General features: G+C 35.1%; 2 protein-coding genes across 3 annotated transcripts; one reads left to right on the top strand and one right to left on the bottom strand.

The window, feature by feature from the left end:
* Nucleotides 1–931: 931 nt before the first annotated feature.
* On the top strand, nt 932–7,141 carry smim36 (small integral membrane protein 36). The gene is made up of 3 exons (XM_084435252.1): nt 932–975; nt 4,333–4,848; nt 6,449–7,141. The coding sequence occupies exon 2, from the start codon at nt 4,448–4,450 to the stop codon at nt 4,757–4,759; it is 312 nt and encodes a 103-aa protein (XP_084291378.1). The 5' UTR covers nt 932–975; nt 4,333–4,447; the 3' UTR covers nt 4,760–4,848; nt 6,449–7,141.
* A 2,179-nt stretch (nt 7,142–9,320) lies between these two features.
* On the bottom strand, nt 9,321–15,295 carry hlfb (HLF transcription factor, PAR bZIP family member b). Of its 2 annotated transcripts, none has more exons than XM_084434128.1 (4): nt 15,028–15,295; nt 13,918–14,250; nt 12,464–12,678; nt 9,321–11,301 (listed from the first exon to the last, which is right to left on the bottom strand). In XM_084434128.1, the coding sequence occupies exons 1-4, from the start codon at nt 15,125–15,127 to the stop codon at nt 11,086–11,088; spliced, it is 864 nt and encodes a 287-aa protein (XP_084290254.1). In that variant the 5' UTR covers nt 15,128–15,295; the 3' UTR covers nt 9,321–11,085. The 2 variants fall into 2 exon arrangements, with proteins under 2 accessions (XP_084290254.1, XP_084290253.1); XM_084434127.1 differs by having other exon boundaries at nt 9,331–11,304.
* Nucleotides 15,296–16,386: the final 1,091 nt, after the last annotated feature.

The following is a 16,386-nucleotide window of genomic DNA, read 5'->3' as shown; positions in this document are numbered from 1 at the left end:
CAGCTCTGTCCCAAACACTCAAAGTGCTTACATTAAATAATTATACATGATTATGTATGCACATTATTGTGTTTTTTTTTTCAATGAAACTCTACTGAATGACACAAAATAATGAAAAATCTATAAAAATGATGAATGCCAAAAGCTAAAAAAAAAATATTTATACTTAATTAAGTTATTAAATATACTTAGGCTAATTATATTATATTTTCCCAAATTACCTTAAAAAAATTATATATATTACTTTTGAAAGTAATGTGTTACAATATTACTTTATTCCCTGAAAATAAACTAATCGCATTACTTAATTACTTTATGGAAAATAATGTAGCCTATTGGGTTTGCTTGTTTGTGTTTTAGTTTTAGTTTTTTTAAGTTAGATTTTTGGCAAAAAGAAAGGCCCTTTCACACCAAATGTATTTTAACACTATTCCTTAACATTATAACCTCAACGTTTGTCTGTCTGTGCACTGCACATTTTATGGAGAACAGCTTCCAGAAGAGAGTATGCAGGCTACGCACAAAAGCTTCTCCTGAAAGAAATACTTTTTCTGATTTTGTCGGGACAATCTTTTGTTTATGGATCAAAACTTGTAAGTATGTCTTATTTGTTTGTGTTTTTTTATTAAAAGTTCCAATTATAAGTTTTATGTAGGCTAGTTGCTAAGCTATGCTGTAAACGAATGGCAAAGCTTTGCCTCGGCTAGCCTACTAACTAACATTGCAACAGTACACACAGTAAAAAACAATGGGTTATTCTTTTAACCCAACCGTTGGGTTACATATATTGGGTCAATATGTTGGGTTATTTTCCAAAAATATTGGGTCATTTTTTTTAAATCATTGGGTAATTTCTAGAAATAACCGGACTGTTGGGTTAAATAGCCTACTGTTTCTGCAGCGACGGTTCAAATTTTAACGGTCCAGTGACAGACAGTCAACACAGAAGCTGCTGCTACATCCTGATTATGAAAGGTAAGTATAGTTTTTATGTATATATAACATTAAGAATTGTGTACTGAGACGTTGAATATAATTATTCTAAAATTAAATTATAAAAAAAAAAGTTCCCTTTAGTCCTAAGGAAATTAATCCTAGCTATCCCCGTTAGCTCGCTAGCAGTAATAAAGTAATTAATTAAAACATTACACTAGTGAAACCGTTTAGAAATGTACTACCAGTAAGTTACCTACTACAATAAACTAATAGGCCTAGTCTGAAAACACTATCTAGCATTAGGCCTGTTTTATGGTATTCTTGATAGCAAAGGTCTAGAAGGGACTTTAGTGATGGTCTGTCACAGCTGAAGCAGAGTCAAATAAATAAATAATAAAATAAATAATTTAACTCAACTGTAGGGTTATTTTAACCCAACTAAAGTTCAACCCAATGCATTGGGTTAAAATAACCCACAGTTGGGAAGGTGTCATACCAACCCATAGTTGGGTTATTCGTTGGGTTATTTTTAACCCAACATTTTTATGTGAGTATAGTCTAGTGTTTACTTAAGCTTTGAAGCTTTTGCTTTTGTACGGTTCTTCACCACCCCTTACTGTACGTACGTTCACACCGCCGCCGACTTGAGCTTCCAAAGTTACCGGAAGTCATTCATTTTCAATGGAAGCTGGCTTTTCTTAGCTGCAAGGAGCGTCAAATCCATCGGCGTCGCGTTTTGGCCGTTTTGAGCGTCAATCAAAAAGTTGAAAGTATCTCAACTTTATGGTAATGAGTTATGACGCGGTTCAGCGGCAAACGCCAGCAACCAATCAGAATAGACGTCCTTCGCGCTGGCTGATTCCGGAGAAACATACGATGTAAACTTTCGTTCCTATCAAAACATTAGTTCCGAGAAAATGGAGGAGAAACTGATAATCGCTGTTGCTGGGTTTCCTATCATTTATGATATGACGTTATTTTCATATAGGGACCAGTTCTGTTACTAAAGACAGAGAGCCCCAGCCGCGCGCGCACCCTCACCTACACTGTCTTCGAACAACACGTCTTACTCTCTCTCCCTCGCGCATATTAATCATAATATTTTTTTTCCCCCGACCAAATGTGAACAAACCGGTTATAAAAATGCTGTCATTATAAAAGGTTTCTAGTGTCAATGTATTGCTTGTTTTTTTCTGTTTACATTTCATGGTGTGACAGACTTCAGAGCGGCCAAAGCGTCAGTAAGCTTCCCCGTACTTTTTGACAAGCGTCCTTGACAGGGCGGCCAGAGCTTCTTTGCAGCTCAAGTCGGCGGCGGTGTGAACGGACAGTTAGGAAAATTATCCATGATTGATTACTGTTTGTATTGCCATAGTTTTCCAATGAATATTATTAAATGGTGGATAACTGTACTTGCAAAGTCCGTACTTGAAATCTGGACAGCACGATCCTCTTGTTCGTTAACACTGTCAGGGTCTAAATCGGGCTCGAAATGATTTGAAATTGACACCATTGTTGATAATTATATTTGAGTAGAGCTAGCAGTTATGAAGTGGCCTGATATTTCCCGAACACATGCTATGCGCTGCCAATCACAACACACTGGGCCAGCTAACCAATCACAGCACATTTCGTATTTAGGAAGGAGGGGCTTCATCGAAAATGAAAAATCGCGGGGGTTTTTTACAATCAAGCATTAAAGCATATTCTAGTACACCCCAAAAACAAAATCAAGACTTCGTAAAAGGGCATAATAGGACCCGTTAAAAAAATTAACAAAAATTAAACACAAATGTGATGTTTATTCAATGTCATTTTTGCTTATTAGTATGGTTGAATTGAATAATCGAAGGTCAGCAGCAAAGACATTGGTTAATAAAGTGAGATTAAATGCATGAAGTATATGTGTGCTGTTTAACATTTAATTATTGCAGGTTTGTGTGGTTTTCTGAGTTTGCATTTGATTGTTTTTAATCATTTTGAGGAATACTGAATCAGTTTTTGTGCAAGTGAGATGAGTCAGAAGTTCTCACATTTAGTCTATAACTATAATAACCATCATGTTTACTCAGTGCACCGCACACACAATGCGTCTGTACTTACTCCTGATTCCTCTCAACATGGAGACAAGTTACTTAGATATTTTTTGTAAATTTAAAAGTAGTGCATTACTTTACTAGTTACTTGAAAAAAGTAATCTGATTACATAATTCGCATTACTTGTAATGCATTACCCCAACACTATATATAAATATATATTTACCTCCAAAATACCTCCACACATAACCTTAAATCTGCTTTTTGGCTCCAGTGTTATGTCACCATCCATTAATAATGACATGTCATAACTGTTAGCCACTCTCCCAAAAACCTTCAAAGTGCTTTATGTTTTATTTAATTAATCATCATATATAATTATTAATACAAAAGTGTTTTATTATAATTAAATACAATTAAAAACCCATAAAACTAGAAAAATTATGAGTGCAAAATTCCACAAAATTTAAAATACCTCTGCTTTTTGGCATCTGTTTTACATCACAGTCCATTTATGATGACATAAAACATAGCTGTTTCTTAGACTCTTTCAGCCAACTCTGTCCCAAACACTCGAAGTGTGCCTTACATTAAATAATTATATATGATTTTGTATGCACATTATTGTGTTTTTTTTTTTAATGAAACTCTACTGAATGACACAAATAAGGAAAAATCCATAAAAATGATGAATGCCAAATGCAAAAAAAAAATTATTTATACTTAATAAAGTTATTAAATATACTTAATTAAGTTATATTTTCCCAAATTACCTTCAAAAACAACATTAGTATGCTTTTTGGCTTCGGTATTATGTCCATTTATAAAGACATAACATAACTAGTAGCCACTTTTAATTAACACTGTCTCAATACAAAATATAAATGATTATTATGTAAAAAATATCTTGATTAAACAAAACAAAAAATCCAGAAAAATAAATGCAAAGTGTGTGTGTGTGGGGGGGGGGGGAGATGCATATTCCATTTTCCGAAAATACCTCCACACACATTAAATCTGCTTTTTGGCTTGAGTGTTATGTCACGGTCCATTATAATGACATAACTAAAAGTCGTTCATTACACAATACTCAGTGAAATCCCACATTGACGTGCTTCTGGCGAAAGAACACGAGGTGGGACATGCTAAAAATTCTACTCCACCCTTTCACCGCTTCTACATAATTTGTCCAAATCCATCTTGCAATGTGCAGTTGGCAAAATTAAAATGGCAGCTTAAGCTATTAAAGTGAGCAGCTTTTAATCATTGGCTGCAGGAATTTAAGGTTGGTGGAATAGAAGGGGAGGGATTAAAGTCTCTGAACGGCAGAGCGACATCTCCACTCTGATCTCTGCACAGGGCCCTGCTGGTGCTCGTCGGGGGTATCCCTGCTACTGCACGCTTAGCCTGAAGAGCCCGGGTCCATGGTGCCCACGTTTCCCTCGGAGCGCGGAGTCAGGGATGCAGCGTCGCCATGGGTTTCATGGAGTTTTACCTGGAGATTGATCCAGTCACTCTAAACCTCATCATCCTCATCGCCAGCTACGTGATCTTGCTTCTGGTCTTTCTCATCTCTTGCATCCTGTACGACTGCCGGGGGAAAGACCCTACCAAGGAGTACGTCTCCGAGCCCCCCGCCCCACAGCAACAGTCTCCCATCCGGCTCGTGGTGATGCAGAACTCCCCGGCCTCATCGCGTTATAATGAGCAGAACAACACAGCTTCCTCTAACTTCGCACATCTGACCCCTGACATCATGCGCGAGAAGAGGAGCACGCTGGTCTGACCAGAGCATCCAGAGTGAATCGTCTCGCATATTCAAACCTCTAGAAGTTAATGAATGCTAAAATTTAAACCTAATTTGAACTGAAACAGGTAAGAAACAGTTCCTTCTCACTGACCTGAATACATGACCCATTTAATGCACATTGAATTAAATTTTTTATTCCAAGGTGATGTCATTTATACTATTTCTGCATATGATTTATAATATGATTTTCTTTGTTTTTTTAATAAGGATACTAAAATCAAGACATGTTTAACATACTGACATTATTCAGTCTATACATTATTCAGTATGCAAACAATATTTACAGACATATTCCATTTCCAGGATTGTCAAAGTGCATGACTAGATGAATTGTTTAGAATTTATAACCATTAACAGGAAGAAGGCATCTGGTTGCACAGGGATTAACTTCAGCAACATCAAGTGTCTGTGCTATTGCGTCATCATCCGAGTAAACACAAACCAAAATGGTCGTAGGACGGCAGTGTTTTACGCACTATGGTCTTTACTTTATCCAGATAAGATGGTTATGTAAATATGATATTGTGTAAAATTTAATTGAATGGCGAAATGCGAAGGGGGGGGATAGTGTACAATGCAATATCATTATTGTAATAATGTTACAATAAACATAACATTATTATTGTTATGGTCATTTTACATTACAACTTTAGCTTATGTTGTGATTTAGATTTAATACTAAGAGCAGGACTACCTCGCACTAAACTTTTCAATACACATTATCTGCTTTTTTGTGTGCGTATGGATGGATGGATGGATGGATGGATGGATGGATGGATAGATAGATAGATAGATAGATAGATAGATAGATAGATAGATAGATAGATAGATAGATAGATAGATAGATAGATAGATAGATAGATAGATAGATAGATAGATGCTTCAAATAATCTTTTGTTGATTTGAAGTTAGGCTATTTAAAAGCAGCAGCCATTATTTTATATAGCCAATAGCCAGAGAATATGATTTTGACAGACTAATAAACTACAGCACATCTACAGGTGTATCATGTCTGCGATATTGTCATTGCTCTAAATTGATGTGTAGACACGTCTAGAATTGATATTCGATTATAGTAATTAGCCTAAATATCATCTATGATCTAATATGAATGGTAATCAAAAAGGTTGCTAAATTTGAATAAGGACCAGTGCTAGTTTGTATTTCTCAGATAACAGTTTTATGATTAACCCATTAAAGACAACCAAACAAACCATTAACATTTTTCAATTAAAGTTACATTTAAAATGACAGTTTTTGTCATTGGCAATGTCAATCTGGGCTGTTCATGTGCATTGCTGCTGACATAACAGGAACATAATATGAATTTTCCTGCTCATAACCTGTTGATTTCCTCATTTCTAACTGATATCTTTGTCTAGAACTAGTTACTGTAAAATACACTGCAAAGAACAAACTATATGTGAAATAACAAGTTTGCTGTGGTCAACAGTGCAAGAATTGCTAACATGAACATATTTTTCGCAATGTTTTTCTCTTGATCTCCATATACTGTATATACTTGATCTCCATATACTTAAAGAGACAGCGTTCATCATTAGAATTACGTAACGTGACCCTCTGACAACACATCAAACAGCATTTTACTACTGAAGGCGAGGTCAATAAAACACCATCTTTAATGGCTTCTCTTCTCTGTTTCAGAGCATCCATCTGCATTCATTAGTTTATTGTGGACAATTTCATCATGGAAATGGAGTTATTTTATCCTCTGGACACTGGATGGAGGCCGGTAGAAGACACTTGTGCATGCCTAAACAGAGCTAATGTCTGGACACGTGTACAGTCACAATGTTGTCTGCCGTAAAAATGACATGATTATGCAGCTTTGTTAAAAGCATAAATGTTGCCCATGTAGTGTGTACAACACAAGTATATAACTTATAGATTTTGAATGTGTCTGTTGTGAAGTTTGAATGTGTGTGTGTGTATGCGTGTGTTTGTAAACTTATAGGTATATTATAAAGGATACATTTACAATAATTGTTTCACAGTAAAAACAAATTCATTCCACACTGATAAATCCACTTGGCTGAATGCATCAGACGTCTGATATAAATCATAATCTATGCATTGCATTTCTTTTTTCAAAGCAACTTATTTTGCATTCAGTATATTAATTTAGCCATTTACTGTATGTATTCCCCAGGAATCAAATGCTGCTGAGCCGTTGATCTACATCATCTAAAATGCAATATATTCATGAAGTATAATAATAATAAAAGTATAATAATGATAACGCTATAATGAACAAAAATGAGCAATATATTTTTTACAAGCATTTATTAACCTTTGTTAATGTAAGTTAATAAAAATGTTATCTTTTAATGTTCATGATAGTTGACAGTGCATTAACTAATGTTAGATATGAACTTATGATCATAAAAATATATTAGTAAATGTTGGCTTAACATTAACCAAGATTAATAAATGCTGTAAAAGTATTCTTCATTGTTTGTTCTTGTAAACTAGTTAAGTTAACAAATGAAACCTTATTGAAAAGATGATGATAATAATAATAATAATAACTGTTATTTTCTGGCGGAAAAAGTAAAAAATGTATATATAATCTTTTTTTGTGTTCATTTAAAAAATATATAGATTTTTGTTTTAACAAATTGTTTGTCAATCAAGTGGTAAAAGTGGTGATTAATTCCTATTTTCACTAATATAACATACATAAAACTCATGTATTCTCTATTGGTGAATAAAGCAAATTATTATTTTATTTTTTACTTGTGCATGTTTTTGTTTCATGTATCAACATGGTAAGAGCTGTGATAAAAAACAACTGAGCAAATCTTGAATAATTCCTAACTGAATTGGAATTTACAGAGAAAGCAGGTCTATATATCAATCACATATGCATATGTCGATCGATCAGGGTCAGTTATCCTGTGTTGGCCATGAGTTGGAGAGGGCAAGCATGAGACAGTGGTGGAGGACAGTGCAAGGCTTGTAATTCCTGTTGCCTGCCCTTCCTTTCAGATGGATTGCAGCCAGGCTGAATGCAGGCTGGGATTAATGTTAGATCCCAATCTGCTCCCTCTGCATTTACAAATGGCTTTATATAACTCCTAGTCTATTTGATAAATGCCACATAATCCCAGAGGAAGTCATCTGTGTGTCTCGTTTAGGCCACACCCAGAAGCAGCACATACTGATCAGATCTGAACACATGTCATTGCAGGAGTGTGTAGTGACCATCATGCTGTTGACAGGAAGCTCATTTTACAACATGCGAAAGGTTTAGACAGAGAGAGCTTGACTTATTGCGTGCATGTCAAAGGGATGTACTGCTTAGCTGCATATTTTCTGGAAAGGAATTATTGTCTATATTTCTGTATGGCCTACTTTGTGTTTTACTATTAAATCTCATATACAGTGTATATTATCATATATATATTCATCATATTAGAAATTCATCATATTATATATATATATATATATATGAAGAGTTCAGATGCAAAAACCTCTAAATGCCATCTGAAATTTTCTTCTAGAATGATCATTTTTATCAAGCTCGTATATTTAATTTCAATAATTTCACTTAAATGGCAATTAATAGGTCATTTTCATTGCCATTTAAGTGAAATTACTGAACTTAAATATACGAGCTTCATAAAAATGATCATTCTAGGAGGAAATTTCAGATGGCATTTAGAGGTTTTTGCATCTGAACTCTTCATATATAATTATGATAATATACACTGTATTAACAATTTGAATATTTAAATATTTACATTAAATATAGGCTACTTATACTACAGGGCCGTTGAATGCTTGCCGCTTTGCGTCGTGACCGCATTACCACCTCAGGTGTGCATTATTTTTCTAATAATTCAACGGCCTGTCGTCAATTATTCCTTATATATTAATTATGATAATATATTAACAATTTGAATATTTAAATATTTACATTAAAACATTTTATATATATATATATATATATATATATATAGGCCTATATGTAATGTAAAGATTTAAATATTCAAATTGTTAAATATATATTTAAGTATAATTCTATAATAGTAATATTGAAATGTTTAAAGTATAAAATGTTATATATATATATCATTTGTTAATAAAAACATTTTTTTTTTTTTATTAAAAATTACACATTTAGTATATTTTTCTATTTTAACATTAATTTACATACTTTTCAAATATATATATATCTACAATACTGATACATCTGTTGTTGGTGATGACAGTGATGACGACAGTGATGATGATGTGTATAAAAGAGGAAAACGAATATTTTGTAACACTAATGACGGAGCATTGACAACATCTGTTTAGACTCGAGACAAACATGCCTTTTTGGATAGGCATTGCGCTCTAGTGGTACGACTGAGAATAACAACTATAATTTTTCGATCCTTTAGCATCCCACAGTGTTTGTTTTTTTTTGCAATTATTTGACGCCTAATGCAAATCTTTAAAGAAAGACTTTAAATATTTATAGTATAACAAATTTATATTTCACTCATTACACGCAACATCATCAAATATCAGCTTTTCAAAAGCTTTTTATTTTCATTAACAGGAAAAAGGAACCAAAAAGGACCACAACAGACAACATATTTAAAATATTGGAGTCAAATAATCATCTGAAGAAAGACTGTTAAAATTAAACATGCTGTAATTTAATATATTTAATATAAAAGACATTTTGTTTGTTGAAATACACAATTAACAACATTCTATGAGGCCAAGAATAAAATTATTTTACCAAGTTTGGCAAACACACATTAATATCATATTTCATGGTTGTACATCACAACCATTACATGAGAAGTATTAACAATATAATTTAACAATGAAAGAAACATAAAAAAAGTTTCGATATTGATGCACTTAATAGTAAAATGCATGTATAAGAATAGACAAAAAAGGTAAAGAAACTGATCGCATGTACATTTCATAGTTCTAAATGTTTTATATTAATGCCCATATACAGTTACCTGTAGAATTTTGAACTTTTTCATATAGTTTGATGCATATATAAATATACAGTATACATCAAATTACATAAAAATCAATTCATATGAAAATACTGTGCAAAACCAAGAATAACTTTGTAAAAACATTGAATATGACAATATTATTGTATTTCATATCATTTGGTCTGTAGTAAAGAGTAATAAACATAAAATAACACCGTACATCGACATTCATTTCACAACTCCCCAACAAAAGGCAAGATATCTGTTTCAACACACAGGCCTATAAGCCCTGTATAGGCCCTGTTCCACCTAAACAAAATTAGCTTCCTACACTTTTGGATTTAAAAAAGCTAATTAACATAGCGTGAAAGAACCCTTTTCACACTTCCGGGGTTCTCAGAAGCGGAAGTCGTCATAGTTGGGTAAACTTCTATCGTATTTGCATTGGCTCTAATAGCAAAAGAAAACGATAGCATTTCCTCGACTTTCCGAAAAGAAAGAAAAAAAAGAGATTGATTGCAGCAGTCAGAAGAGAGAAACTCTCCCTTGCAGCAGTTTTTTTATAGTATAGTATAGCGTTGTAAGTGTGTATTAAAAAATATATATATATATTAAACGTTACTAGATTTGATAACTGCGGATCATCATCACGGCCCGTGAAAAGGGTCCATTATCAACCAAGACTTTATCTTTCATATTCACTGAACTGAAAGTCCATTTACCACATTCACTGAACAAACACCTACTGGTTCATAATAAAATAACAGCCAATTTGAATCACACTTTCCAGAAGATTTCCAGAAGCGGGCATCCTTATATCATTACGCTTTGGATGTACAGTAAGCAACTTGATTGTCTGTTTTCTAATAAGGATAGGCTATACATATATTTAGTAATTATGAATTTGTTTCAAACTCTCAAATCTTGCTACATTCTGTTCTGTCTGTGAGAATCATGTCTTTGTGGACACAAAATGCCTAAAGCAGCTTTGCACATGTACCTCCTCTCTCATACACAGCACACATGCGAGTCTGTAGGAGCAGATTTGACTGCTAAACCATGACTAATCAAGGCAAACGTCTGTGGACAAATGCTACAACACACTAAAATGAATAAGTAACACGGTTGGCAAACAATGATGGCTTTGTTTGCGATGCCAAAATAGAGAAAGATCTACAAGATGTATAAAATAACCACACAATGAAACGTTTCAGCCTTCTGAGGGGCCGAGAACAGAGCGAGGTGAGGGCCGGCTGGAAAACAGGCCCAGCGGACCTCATCCATGAACATTGTCCTTCGAATTGGAAGGGAACTTCAGGACCCGTGGGAGTCTCACAGGGTGCCATGCCGAGCTTCATACTTGGTTAAGATGTTTTTGCACCGCCCGAGCTCTTTCCGTATGTCGGCAACTTCCTGTCGGAGAGCAGCGTTCTCTTTCTCCAGGAAACCAGCCCGGATGGCAATCTGATTTTCTTTCAGGCGCCGAGCGTCCCGTGACCTCTTGGCGGCCACGTTGTTCTTTCTGCGCCGTGCCCAGTATTTGTCGTCCTGCTCAAATTATGCAGGAAAAAAAAAAAGGGTGGGGAAGAGACAGGAGCGCCTAGTTACATTATGTCAAGATTATTTCAAGCTTTTTAATGGTCACATGTTAACCCGACAAAGCCTATTGTATAACTGACATGCAAATTTCTAAGGCCTCTAAGATATTCACCAATGTTTTTGCCGTGAAATATTTACTGGTTTTTAGAATAAATGTTATATTGAATACCTGTAGGTTTGGGTTTACTTGATTATCCATACATCATGTAGAAATGGGAGTATTAAATATGAAGCGTTTATTATTTATTATGTTTATTATCTCTCAATCACTTTGTCGCATTGCATTATGTTTCGCTCCAACAGTAAAAACTATAAAGCTTTGGTCAAGTATTTAAATATCATCTTACTAAGACATATTATTGGGAAATATAGAGTGACGGCTGATATTTATATACATTTTATGTAAGTAGTCTGCTATACTGTTATACAATCTAATTGATTTACATTACAAGCTCTCAGAAATTCATCTTACTTTTTGGCCATATCAGTAAACTGCACCAAATTGCATATTTTTGCTGAATTTTGGCCAGTGAATTTTTTCCCCAACTCAAATATTCTGCTATATCATATTACATAAGCCATAAAAGCCTGATGTATCAAATATGATACTCAGCAAAAACCTCATTCAAACTAAAAGGTTCAATAAATGGTTCCATTTAACAAAAAATATATTTTTGACTATTACTGCATATGTCAGGCTTTACAGGGCTGTAAATTCAAATTGATATAAACAGATAATTATGACAAACCATACTTATTTATGTTTAACAGGGCGAGCACGAGAGAAAACCGTCCGTCATTGTGACAGGTTTTCTCACGCATTTGCTGCCGTGCAATCAGCTTTGAGCAATTTACTACTCTGCAAAGCTGGGGAGGGATCCACTTTTATTTGAACAAATTAGAAAAAGGCAAATCCTTTAATCCCAAATGCGACAGAACTGGAGCGATCCCAGGAAAAAAAAAAAAAGGGAGGATCACGTGGGCCAGGCCGCAGAAGGATGAATGAACAGAGATAAGCTTCTTAGCAAGAGCCTGTTGCCCAGCTGGTCAATGGGTGAAAAGAGTGACCAAACATACACTTTTGGGGGCTGAATAACTTGACCCAAGTTACCTTCATATCATCGGAAATGAAGATTTTGCGTGCTTTCTTGATCATAGGCTGAGGTTTCAGCTCCTCTTCCGAAAACTTGCATTTCCGTGGGTCGAAAACCTCCTGGCCCGGGACGCTGGACAGAGCGAGGTCTGCCGGATCGGGCTCGTAGTTCACTGGTATCTGAAGGGCCTCCGGGTCTATAGGACTTGGCGTGTTACGTGATGGAGGCAAAACTGAAAGAGAGAGAAGAAAAAAAAGATTTATTGTAGAGGCGGTGGCAGAAGTGTAATTTAGTGGTAATGTATATTGTAACTAATGGTGAAAAGGCTGTCATGAGCATTTCAGTCCACTAGGTGGTGCACCAGACATTCATAAATCAAATCAGTACAAATCAAAAGCTGGCAGTACAATCTTTTTTTCAGCTATTTGTTTTCTTGTATACTGTACATTTAGGGTTTGCTATGCAAAACATGTTAAATGTTTGAATTAGCTCTGACCTGTTTTTTTTTAGTGCCAGGATAAAAGCTTTTTCTGGAAGGCATTTCATATTTTCATCCTGCATCCATTTTAGCAGATTTTTTTCAATTATAATTTTAGTTGACATAAGGTTTTCCACAAAACTATGTTTGGATGTCGCGCAGCAAATGCTCAGACTAGGAAACTATTCATCCGTCTGCAAACTTTAGTCAGTGGTCAGTTTACTTACTTTTATAAGTTCAGTTAACATTCAAATTAGTCTAAAAATCTCATTTCTAATCAATTTGATATTTTTGATATTCAATAAATGGATTTTAAAGAACGAACTGATCAAGAGATCTTTACCTGATACTAAATCCACAATTCCAAAACGACATACAGTTTACATAAAGTTTTATATAAAACTGTGTTTAAATGTTGCACACCAAATGCTCAGACTAAAAGAGTCATCTGTTTGCGAATTCTAGTCAGTGGAAAATGACATTATAGATTAGTCAGAGATTTCCATTCACATATGAACTCAAAAGCTTGCAATGGGTGGGAAAGCTTTTACATTTGACAACTTATTTTTCATAAGAACAAGTCCACATCCCACATATAAAAAATCCTAATTTTCTCTTCTCCACAAAAACCTCTCTCATTTTTTCATTGGGCTTTCTTTTCCAAACCACAACTTCACACAGTCTTGCCTGTCACCACGGTGGATACTATTTATGATCTTATCATCTGTATATTATCATCTATATGCTTATAAGTAACCTTGTTCTTTGAATATTAAAGTAGAACAGAAATTCAGAGTAATATGGGTAAGAATAGAAACCGAGCAATACGGAGGAAAGGCTGACACACTAAACTGCATGTGCTTCCCATTTGCACCCACACACTGTCATATTTATATAGTGACATCTGACCCAGCTTAACATCATTTTAAAGGGTTGTTTTTAATCTATAGAGTGGATCTAAAGTGACACAGTGGGACACAGAAAACACAGTACCTGTCCTGCCCGGGCTGTGGAGGCAGTTCTGAGGAACCATGCCCGTGTGGATGGAGGTGATGGCCCGGCTGCTGAGGTCCATGACCGAGATGGGGGTCTGTGGCATTGAAGCCTGCTGATGATGCTGCTGGTGGAGGCTCTGGTCATGCTGTGCGGGACTGGAGGGGATGCCGTTTTCAGAGAGGAACTCCTCAAGGTCCATATACTCCAACTGAAAGCTGTCTCCATCATAAGACAATGTTTTATCCCAAAGCGTTGGCCCTAAGAAAGCCGACTGTGGAGCGTTTCTCTCTTCTTCTAGCTTTTTCACCTTCTCTCTCTCCTTCCCACAGCCTGGAAGGATATTACCATTAGTTACAGTAACACATCAACGTTTGATACATCCAAATTCAGAGGATTTGTAAGTGCTTTTTTAAAGTTATAATTTTAAGTGACTGTTCCTAGCTGCAACCTCAGCAATGCACAGTAAAAAATAAATCCACTCATTAACATTGCAATTTTTTTCCCCGTTTTACTTGGTTTCACAAGTTTTCAGAGTTTCAACTCAAATTTCTTCATTGTTAATATTCAAATTGTTGGTTAAACTGAATTTTTAACGGAGTAATATTAATTAACTACAAGTTGCTATAGAGTTAAAATTAGGGTTAAGTTTTGGTTTAGGATTAGTTACTTGCAATTATGCGTAATTTATTACTAAAGTAAGTAGGCTACATGCATTAACGTGTAACTGCATCACCTTTATAAAGTAACATTGTTCAAAAAAAGTAATTAGGCTACAGTTAAACCTAGATTTTAAAGCACTGTCTTTAATGCCATTCAATTTTCCATCATGTATTTAAAAAAAAAAATGTATATTATAAATATAATATTTTTTATATTATTCAGAACAAGCTATCACTCTGTAAGTGAAGTTTATTCATTAATGCGAGAGACACTTAAACGACGGACAAGACAAGAAAAAGAGTTAAATAAATCTTCAAAAGAGCAAAAACCAATAGCTATTTATTCTGTATATCACAGCAGGAATCGGACGACAGCTCCTAACAGTAAGGTCAATAAAATGATTATTCTTCATATGCTACAGTGTAACAAAGTGAAAACTTCGATCACCTTCATCTTGCCCAGGTAGTTTCAGAGGTTTTTCCAGGAGCGCCTTCAAAACGCCGTGAGTTTGCGGAGGTAGGAACGCTGAATGCAGTGGTCTGGACATAATCACTCTTATTCCGTGCGAAAAGTATTGGTGAAAAATTGAACTGATATTAAGGGCTCTATGTAACAGGTAAATAAGCTTTCATTCGTCTGAGAACGACAAGTGAGAGAACCAGCTCTACAGCACCAGCATAGGTGGCTTGAAGTGCGTGAGTGTATGTGTGTGTGTGTAAGAAATGTGATGATCATCACCATGTGTCAAGACTGAGGCGAGTGACGTCAAACAATCAGAGGCGGGGCCACCCTTTCGCTCCACTTGCTAGCTGGCAGTTTAGAGACTGTGTTGCCATATCCTCTTGTTATCATTTTTAATAATTTATCTTATGATAAAATGTCTGCTAAATAAATAATAAATACATGTAAATTTGATTATCAAGGCTCGTAAAAAAAAAAAAGAAGTGTTTTAGTATTTAGTGTTTTAGGGTCAAAGTTGCAGAGGTGTCACCCTTTTTATTGGGGCACAAGCCTCAGTGAAACAGGTGCCCTAGTGAACTACTGTGTGTGCCGTTGAACTTGATTTCACCAAGTAAGCTACAACATGTTCCTGCATCAACATCTTTTTTTTATCCTAGAAAACATTCCAATCAACCAATCAGATTTGAGGGACAGGTTAACTTTTACAGTTTGTCAATTTAAGCACAACCAGAGTTAGCTGCTTCTAAGTGTAATTAAGCTATCATTTCCCTAGGATTTTAGGGATAAGTTGTGGGTATGGATGACGGCAATATTTTCGGACAGGGATGTTGTTCGAGGTTCACCAAAATATGAATATCCAGGAACATGTCTTACTTGGCAAAATCACAGTAAAACATTTCTGATAAATCATTGTCTGACAATGGAGGCCATATACCCATCTGAGATTAATTTTCCCTTGGTAATATTTCAGCTATATTTATCAGCTGTTTCAAAGCTAGTGATGCCAGATTCACCAATGAATAACCAAGTCAAATGGTCTGAAATTTTTCGATTCACATTTCACGACTGAATCGTTTGCAGCCGTTTCTCACTCCAAATAGTAATGGGATACTTTATGAGGTGGATATTTAGGCCTGATGAATTTTTTTTTTTTTTTTTTTTTGGGGTGAACTATGTTTATGTTTTGCTTATGTTTCTATAGAGATCTGGCAACCGGGGACGTTTTGCTCGCTTGCGAGTGGAGTCTACCTGCAAATCGACTCATATATTCATTTCAGCTAAATATTTATCGAAGATATGCTACCTTTAATTTACCAGCGTAAAGAAATCTGAAGACTGAAGGCT

Source organism: Rutilus rutilus, assembly GCF_951802725.1.
Source record: "Rutilus rutilus genome assembly, chromosome: 16".
In the NCBI taxonomy this organism is placed as follows: domain Eukaryota; kingdom Metazoa; phylum Chordata; class Actinopteri; order Cypriniformes; family Leuciscidae; genus Rutilus; species Rutilus rutilus.
The sequence above is the reverse complement of the archived record's forward strand: the minus strand, read 5'-3'. Positions and strand labels throughout refer to the sequence as shown.

Bases quoted from the DNA above. Each gene is read 5' to 3' on its own strand.
- smim36 (XM_084435252.1), top strand. From the start codon at position 4,448: ATGGGTTTCATGGAGTTTTACCTGGAGATTGATCCAGTCACTCTAAAC.
- hlfb (XM_084434127.1), bottom strand. From the start codon at position 15,127: ATGTCCAGACCACTGCATTCAGCGTTCCTACCTCCGCAAACTCACGGC. The intron at 14,251-15,027 runs GTGATCGAAGTT...ATATCCTTCCAG, and splicing joins ACTACCTGGGCAAGATGAAG to GCTGTGGGAAGGAGAGAGAG. The intron at 12,679-13,917 runs GTACTGTGTTTT...TCTCTCTTTCAG, and splicing joins CCACAGCCCGGGCAGGACAG to TTTTGCCTCCATCACGTAAC.